This window comes from Gadus chalcogrammus, chromosome 4 (assembly GCF_026213295.1).
Source record: "Gadus chalcogrammus isolate NIFS_2021 chromosome 4, NIFS_Gcha_1.0, whole genome shotgun sequence".
NCBI lineage: Eukaryota > Metazoa > Chordata > Actinopteri > Gadiformes > Gadidae > Gadus > Gadus chalcogrammus.
In genome coordinates this window covers 30,965,623-30,975,287 of record NC_079415.1, presented here as the reverse complement: position 1 = coordinate 30,975,287, position 9,665 = coordinate 30,965,623, and the positions used below count along the sequence as shown (strand labels likewise).

General features: G+C 43.0%; 1 protein-coding gene across 1 annotated transcript in view; it reads right to left on the bottom strand.

Moving 5' to 3' along the window:
• Positions 1 to 6,261: 6,261 nt before the first annotated feature.
• The window catches only part of LOC130381001 (dystrophin-like), a 68,879-nt gene continuing 65,475 nt past the window's right edge, over positions 6,262 to 9,665 (bottom strand). The window contains exon 36 of the mRNA XM_056588422.1: positions 6,262 to 6,593. Within this exon, the coding sequence (XP_056444397.1) occupies positions 6,312 to 6,593 (282 nt within the window). The 3' untranslated portion in view covers positions 6,262 to 6,311. The remainder of the gene's footprint in view (positions 6,594 to 9,665) is intronic.

Below are 9,665 nucleotides of genomic sequence, written 5' to 3'. Positions count from 1 at the left end.
GTCCCTTCCCCCCACGCGCAGTGTTCCTGAAGCAGCTAAAGAACCCCTGACACCATCCGCACGAGCTTTTTCACCTCCGAGGAGGAGGAGGGAGGTAGGAGGAGGAAGAAGAGGAGGGAGGGAGGGAGGAAGGAGTAGGAGGAGGAACGCGGGAGGAATTGGGAGGAGGAGGAGCGTGGGAGGAGGAGGAGGAGGAGGAGGAGGAGGAGGAGGAGGAGGAGGAGGTGGTAAGGGTGTCTGTGACTTTGGCTGCGATAAGTCCACCTCCAGTATTGCAAAATGTGGATGTTTCGGTACACCTTATTTCTACCCGTTATTATTATGTTATTAATGAGTTTGATGTCGAACACAAATAGGCCTTACCATTTTATAAGGCTACTATTGTAATCTAATTTAGGCAGGCTAATCCTATTGAACTTTTTTCGTGCTTTGACAGTGTCGGCCTCATTGTTCATTTCCCATGCCAATAAAGTCATTTTATATGGGAGTTGAAGGGAGATTGAGATAAAAAAGAAAGGGGGGAGAAGAGGGAAGAAGAGAGTCATATATCTAGCCGGGTCTGAACTGGGATGTTAGCCTTCGGTAGTTGGCCATTAACCTGTGAAGAGGAGGGAACGTGTCTTTGCGCGTGTGCGCATACGTGTGTGTGGGCGTGTGTGCGGGCGTGTGTATGTTTTTTTTTTTATGTTTATGGATTAAAAAAGTGTAAAATTGTCACTTTTCGAGCCTAATAACATCCGACACTACCGTATAATAGAAGGACAACTTATCCCTGTTTGTGATCTTGACCACAAAATGAATAATAATATAAAGTTGAAAACAATAACAAATATATAAAATTACATAATATAGGTACTAGGTAATAGGTCTTGGACATATTGAATAAGGGACTATTTTTTCCCCAAATATAAACACAGGAAATGATGTTTGCTTGTTTTGACCTCGGCTCTCAGCAGAACCAGAAACAGGGACGTTCTTCCAACACCCCGACAACCTTTCCTCAACAACACAGACGTGGTGGTTCAAAGAGTGACCGTGCGGTGGCGGTGAACGAAGAAGAACATTTAAATGGAGCAGTTCCCCAGAGGAGGTGTCGCTACCAGCACTCCGCTCTCTGCCCCGTCTTCAGATTACTACTACCGCGAGGACGGGGGGACGGGGGGACGGGGGGACGGGGGGGGACACACACGTTAGGGTTCACGGTACATGCGCATATTCACTCTGCTGATGTAGGAGTTAAGATCAGGTACCGCAAACAACCCCCCCTCAAGAGAATATGTATGTGTGTGTGTGTGTGTGTGTGTGTGTGTGTGTGTGTGTGTGTGTGTGTGTGTGTGTGTGTGTGTGTGTGTGTGTGTGTGTGTGTGTGTGTGTGTGTGTGTGTGTGTGTGTGTGTGTCTGTCTTGTGTGGGTGTGTCTGTATGTTTGTCTGGTAATGCAATTGTGGCTGTCCATGTGTGTGTATGTGTGCGCTATTGCATGTTTGTGTGTCTGTATGGGTGTATCTGGTAATGAAATTGTGGGTATCCAAATGTGTGCGTGCGATTGTGTGGGTGTGTCTGTATTTGTGTATCTAGTCATGCAATTGTGGGTGTCCATGCGTGGGAGTGTGTGTGTGTGTGTGTGTGTGTGTGTGTGTGTGTGTATGTGTGTGTACTGTCACTCACGGGGCCTGGGTCATCGCAAAAGGTTCAGCTTTCTCACTGCATATAGAGAGGAAAAACGGTCACTTCTGCTCACTCTCTCTCTCTCTCTCTCTCTCTCTCTCTCTCTCTCTCTCTCTCTCTCTCTCTCTCTCTCTCTCTCTCTCTCTCTCTCTCTCTCTTTATCTGTCATTCACCCACTTTCTTTCAGAGAAAGAGATCCCCTTGCTCGCCTTATTTTCTCTCTCTCTCTCTCTCTCTCTCTCTCTCTCTCTCTCTCTCTCTCTCTCTCTCTCTATCTGTCATTCACCCACTTTCTTTCAGAGAAAGAGATCCCCTTGCTCGCCCTATTTTCTCTCTCTCTCTCTCTCTCTCTCTCTCTCTCTCTCTCTCTCTCTCTCTCTCTCTCTCTCTCTCTCTCTCTCTCTCTCTCCTCTCTCTCTCTCTCTCTCTCTCTCTCTCTCTCTCTCTCTCTCTCTCTCTCTCTCTCTCTCTCTCTCTCTCTCTCTCTCTCTCATCATGTTAACAAAATATAGAGCTGGAAGGTCATGTGGTCGTACAGGTACAGGAAGTCAAAATAGTCCACCCTTTCACTATCTGAAAGAATTAAAACCTACATTTCCTGGGCCAAAATTGCTACATTTCCCACAATGGAATGTTCTGTTTGTTGGTGTTTGCTAAATAATAACAATTATGTATATATATAATTTATATAAATATTACCATACCACATTAGTGAAGCCCAATCATCACTGTAGTGGAGTATAGTTTACTAGCTCCAATTTGAAAGTAAACTAGGCAGAATACAGCCTGTTAAATTAGTTTTTTTTTAACAATTGACAGTACTTTCTGTTCCCTCTTTCTATCCTGGCCTGTGGGACTTTTAGTTCTTTATATTCAGACCAAGGTCAAGGTTACTTTGAACGGCTACTTTTTCTGGCTAGCCTCACAGCCCCCTGACCCAGGTCAATTTTAGGACTACTTTTTGAGATGCGTTTGTGATCAATGATCGTCCAGACTCCTTTCGAGGAGCCTATAATAGGAAGCTCTTATCCCAGCATGACATTCCAGCTCTATGGTGTGTCGTCAATTCTGGCCACTGACACACAATCAGCCAATCGAGTCAGCCAACCAATAACACATTAGAGTCAGCCTGGTCAGTGAGATAGCGCTGTGAGCCACTGGGCTAGCCGGTTAGCTAGTTACTGCGTAAACACATTTGCCATGCTAGCACACAAACCAATTAAAAAAGAGCTGAAGCAAGACTCTGCATTAGATAACAATATAGTCGTTATCATTGTTTACTTCAAGGGGTAATCATTATAAAACACTCAAAACACTCAGCATCAAATTGGGAGTGTTGAAAATAGGGTGGAGTAAGTAGCTATTATGTTGTTGTTTTTTGGTTTTCGGTCTGCCTTCATCCCATGATGCTATCCAAAGTCAAGTGTATTCTTTAAGTGGGAAATATCAAAGTCATCTCAGCCATGGTCATATTAATGTTGAACTTCTGGAATGCATTGATTACAGATGAATGAATGGATGAATGGAACATAACAAACAAAAGTGATGGTTGAAATAGATGGATGAATAGTTGGATGAAAGGACAGATGGATGATTGAATGAATGGATAGATTGATGAATGAGTACATTAGAAAAGCCACACCAAGCACCTCAGTCAACCGCCCTCTGCCAAACTATTTTACTTTTCCCTTTATTAAGACGCCACTATGGTGAAGGGGGTCGGCTTTTAAGGTATTTCAAACTGGTAGCCAGCCGCCAATATTTTCTGTTTATTGAACATATGGTTGTATATGGTATATGGTTGAACATGCGTTGTTTATTTTATAATAAATTACAATAGAAACAACAACAAATTTCAGTGAATATGTTTAATTTTGTGTGAAAGGTTACGAAAGGTTATGTTTACAGTAACTGGTACTTTATAGTAAGGAAAAAGGAAAAAAAAACTTTTTATTTCCCAGATTTCGACTACAGTATTTGGATTGTCGTAAATATGTTGAGTATAGTTTAGGCCCAGGTTGCGATGGCATTTGGGAAGAATTTATTATTATGATCCACATTAATATTTTGTCATAGCTGCTGCATAAAAAACAGCCATGGCAATTTTTTTATTAGAAAGCGATCACACGTTAGAGGAAGTTGTTACTACCCAGATGGGAATTATATGAAAAGCCACTTCCGCAAGCCGAGATATGCTTAGTAGTCAATGTTAACGGTATTAAAACAAAAAAGCCCAAAAGCACAAAACATGTGAACCAGCGCTAAGCTTCTGTGTGCTACTCATCCGTACTTACTTGATGTAGTAAGGCACATTGTTGGGGGAAGTGCCTTGCTCAAAGGGGCTGTCAACCGACCCTGTGGAAGCAGACCAACAAACGTCAGCAAGGATTTACGTTTTAATTAGTTCTTGTTCAGAGGATTTCAGGCTGTGACTACATGCTCTAAAATTCCATGAACATTCTTAAGAACAACGCAGAGTTCCAAATCCGAAAACAAAGTAAGCCAGATAAACCTTGGGATTCCAGATCATGAAAGAATATTTTTTGATAGAATGATGAAACACATTTTGCCATGCATTTCATGCCAATATTTTCAGACAGACATATTTGTCCCCTTAGGGGAAAGGAAGTGCAGGTAATCATTTGCTTGTTGAACAGGAAAACAATACAATTCTAATTAAATAGTCTTGGCAGAATCAATTGACGAAAAAAGTGTGTGAATTTGCTAGAGCACTCTGTGCTTTTCAACTATCTACCGGAATTCGCATTCAACTGAAGTTTCATAGAGATACGGGCTAGCTCATGGAGGCCATTTTGGGTCAGTGGTGAAGGTCAATGGTCATATTAGCTTCCAGTGATAAAAAGTAAGATGGGGAAACAACAAGTTGTTAGGAAAGCATGGGTTCATTGAACAGACTAATGAGTCATTGTGCTTACACACACGCACACGCACGCACGCACGCACACACACACACACACACACACACACCACACACACACACACACACACACACACACACACACACACACACACACACACACACACACACACACACACACACACACACAGACACACACACACACACACAAACACAAACACACACACACACACACCTTGATAATCCTAGGAACTGTTGACAACCTTGGTGTCTGTGAATGTGTACATCTGTATTCTAAACACGTGTTACTGTGTGTGTGTGTGTGTGTGTGTGTGTGTGTGTGTGTGTGTACTGACCATGAAGCAGCATGTAGTCTCTGTGAGTATCCGTCAGCTGCTTGAGGTGATCTTTAATTGAGAGCTGAGACAGAAAGAGACAGGGAGACACAAGTTGAGTTACTAGTAACATCAGGAAAGAGAGAGAGAGAGAGAGAGAGAGAGAGAGAGAGAGAGAGAGAGAGAGAGAGAGAGAGAGAGAGAGAGAGAGAGAATGACTATATATCAGTAGATGGAGAGAGAGAGAAGTTTCTGTACTTCCTTCATGGCAGAGTGAACACAATATGGTCACAAAGGGACAAAGTGATGACCAAACAGACAGCATATGTAACTAATCGATCGGCGTTGAGGTGTTGGACAGCGGAGGGACAGGTATAGACAAATGGATTGAAGCAAAATGTTTGAGGTTGTGGAAGCCATGAATCTGGAGAGGTTTGTTGAGACGGAAAGGGGAATCCATTCTGTCACTCTCAGAATGGATTCCGTTGAATCACCAAAACAAAAGGCAAAGGTTTACCGCAAAGTTGGTCGATATTTTGAAATAACTCACAACCGCTAAACCTTGTTAGACTTAAAAGGTGATTAAAAGAAGACGATTCAGGCAGCTAACTGGCAATTAAGAAAGAACATCTTGCTCTGTGTCCTGTCTTACCTAAATAGCTAACCAGCTAGCAAAATATTATATGGTTATGTAACAGATTATTTCAACTCTCAGAATATAATTTAAGTAGGCTAATATCTTCAGCAATGCTATATTGAAACTAGCTCTATTGCAACACATTATTTGAAGGACCTCACCACACCGACACAAACTGAACATAATCTGCTCCGTTTAAAATTCAAACTGTCAGGGCGAGACCGAACATTTAAACAGCACAGAAACGTTCCCCCTGTAGTGCTGGTAGTGCTGGAAATGCTGTGACACCACTTTCCAGGTTTTGACTAAATGTTAAAAAACAACAAATGATGTGCGGATCAGGTGACCTTCACCCCCCCCCCCCCCCCCCCCCCCCCCCCCCCCTCCAAAGCCTGCGCGCTCTGTCGTTGTGATGGGACACTCTATTCTAGGGCTGCTCGATTATGGGAAACATCATAATCGTTCAATATTGAAATCACGACTATTCAAACGATTATTTTTGAATTTGAAAACATGTTGTATTTATTCAGCATGTCTCTCCCAAAATAAACTTTGTAACTGAGAACTTTGAAAATTCGCCTTAAAAGAATACACACAATGGTCAAAAAGAAAATGTTCCAATCTAAAATAATTGACAGATATGTATCCAGCTGTTCTGCCTTTTCTAAAAAACATTAAATAACACATATCTAAAAAAATGAATAAAAAAAATCGCAAAACTCGATTATGTTCATTTTGTGATCGTTTGACGCTAAAATCTAAATCACGATCAAAATTCGATTAATCGCCCTGTCCTACTCTATTCTATAAGAAAAAGCGAAATAGATGGGTGGATCAATGAAAAATGGATTTATACTATAGAAAGTAAAAAAAGGGGCAAAACGAAGAAAGAAATGGACAAATGCGCGTGAACTCAGAGGGGACAATGCAACACATATGACGAGCCACGCGTGGGATGGGGCGAGCGAGCCCGGACTCTGATGAGAGAGAGAGAGCCGGACTGGGGTAGAGAAACCGGGTACCTTTGAATCCACCTCACTCTCCCCGGTCCTCCGATCTCCGGTATCCATGGTAACCTAACGAGCGTCATGGGAAACGAGAGGAGCAAGGTTTCGTTGCTGTTTTTTTGCGGTCGAGTGCGGTTGGGCAAGTGACCGTTTGTACTGGCCAATAAGAACAGACCTTTGTTGGCACAGGAAGAACAACACAGCGAGCCCTGTATAGTGACTGATGAGCTAAAGTTGGTACGCGCACAAGCACGCACACACAGCCACATGCTCGACACCCTTGCAGTAAATAGCAGGACGTGCGATCGGGTCAATTTGTTTTTAATATTTTATAACTTTTGATGTTTCTGGGCACCAACACAAAACGAAAAGTCCCATTGACTCAGGTGACAAAAAAATTGGCCAGTCTGAGTAACATCACAGACATTTAATACAATATTGCAACCACAAGGGATGGATAGCTTAAAGGGAAACTTCACCCATTTCCATTAAGCTTTGTATCGTTAGAAACCCACTCATATTTTTGAATGGTCGTGCATCATTCCCTTATTTTCTGGAGAGACTGGAGAGATCGGTATCGATCTCCAACACTTCCTGTTTAAGATGACGCAATATGACGATTTTTGCATAGAAGTAAATAGGAAGTGTAAGAGGGGAGGATTCTCGTAAGACTACAACCACTAGTCCCACCCCTCTATAGGGGGTGGGACCCACTGACGCTACAGACCTATTAGAGCAGTGCCAGTGGGTGGGACTTCACCAGCAGAAATAAGCTAACAGAGGCTGTTGATAAAAATGAAGTACAATGGCGGAGGGTACTGGATCTGACATAGAAGATGGCACCATGCAAAAGTTCACCATTTCGAAAAGAAATACAAACGAGGACTACCGTATTTTCCGCACTATAAGGCGCACCGGATTATAAGGCGCACCTTCAATGAACGGCCTATTTTAGAACTGTTTTCATATATAGGGCGCACCGGATTATAAGGCGCATAGAATAGAAGATACTGCAGTCAAACGTTTGACTGGGGTTGCGTTATGCATCGACTGGATGGAGCTGTGCTAAAGGGAATGTCAACAAAACAGTCAGATAAAGTCAAACTTTATTAAGCGTTCTGACAACTCCGTTCACTCCCATGGTAACGATGTTCAAACGTTAATGTGCATATTAACAATATCTCCCAGCCTTGTTCAGTTGTAAACACGTAAAAGAAACACAGTCTGATACCGCTAATTCAAACGTTAGTGCATAACTCAACATTGTTCATTTACGTATAACACGTAAAGCTCACTTTTTCAGTTCGCCCGGCGTTGTCTCCCCGTCTTGGTGAACGTGTGTTCGCCTTCTAAGGCCCCGTCCACACAAAGCCGATTTTTTGGTGAAACCGCATAAGTCTTGTCCGTTCGGCCGACCGTCCAGACGGAGCCGGCGAATCCGGTGCCCGAAACCGCACATTTCTCAAACCACCCTCGGAGGTGGTTTGAGAAATGTGCGGTCTCAGATCTATCCGGACCTATGCGGTTTCGTGTTAGGATTCGTGTGGACGTCTGAAACGCTTGATGGCATTAGCCCCCCAACAGCTGGGGGACGTCAGAGTTGCGTTTCATTTTTTATTTATTACTTTATTTGTATTCTTTTTGTAGCTTTAAATAAAGCCCCTTGATAAATGTAATTACTAACTGTACATTAAAAAGTATTTCTGCTCAATTTAAAAGATTGAATCTCCTCGTGACTGAATGTTTGTATACAGCGCGCAGGCTTGATGCGCTCCACTTTTTTCTGTGGAGAACCAGCGCCTTGAATATTTACTACAGCGTGTCTACAGCTCGATGCGGCTTCGAAATGACTCCGTCTTTACAAAGTGCGTCTTATAGTGCGGAAAATACGGTAATTCACTGAGTTCACCAACTAATACTCTTCACTAGAAATGTTGTGTGAAATGATTTTCAAGCAGTCTTGCGGTATCAGCTTGGTAGATGGAACAGCGAGGTGTCCGATAGGCGGAGATCTAGATCAGCGGGAGTGGCCAGCGAAGCTGTGCATGGTGGTGCATGGTGGGAGTTGTTGTCTTCAATCCACAAGCGCCAAAAAGTCACTTTCTGCCTTTTCTCGGTCAAGGCGGCACCAAATTAGAATTTTATTTTATTATTCGACTACATATAGGACCCAATTTCAATACATATTCATGCCTCCACCGGTGAAATGCTCCTTTAATAAAGCATATTCTTTTCAACATGGAAAATAACACATTTTCCCTGCCAGTAAGTCTGCGTGTTTTTGGAAGGCTCATTATTTCCATCGCTCAGATACGAATGACGCATTGAGTATGGCTGTTCTAATGGACTCTTGGCCGAAAGGATGAGGATCCGAACACTGATTGTCTACAGTCCACCTGGAAGGCTTTCTTGATCCCTACCCGTTCCTTTATGACTACAACTCCTTAATGATCTCATAAAAAAGAATAAAGTGTGATTCGCCTTGGATAAAAAGTAGTTAGCAGTAGTTAACAGTGAATTACCAGTTAACTAATGTGTGTAGTAATCCTTTAATAATGGTGCTCATGTTCACTAAGGTATTAATTTAAGCATTGTTTAAAAGGCTTACCCCTATGTTTATTCTACATGATAATTATTATAACTGCGTTCATTTCATTTTATTCATGGTTAATTAATGTCCCTGAGTTGTCAACATCAAGTCCATGTCAAGAAGTTCTAAACTTCAGAGAGCTTTTTGGTCTCTCACACACACACACACACACACACACACACACACACACACACACACACACACACACACACACACACACACACACACACACACACACACACACACACACACACACACACACACAGCATCTGGCGTGGCGTTGACTTCAGAGAGAGACAGCCGTATGGTCCTGTCACCGGGGCGTCACCATGGAGATCTTCTCGGACCTAGAAGCCATGACATCGCCTGGTTGCCCCTGGCAGTCGATTGACTCAATCTGTCGCCCCCGGTAACCATCATTGTCCGGCTCGCGAGACCAGAGAGTCGAGTCGACACTCACTCACACACACACACACACACACACACACACACACACACACACACACACACACACACACACACACACACACACACACACACACACACACACA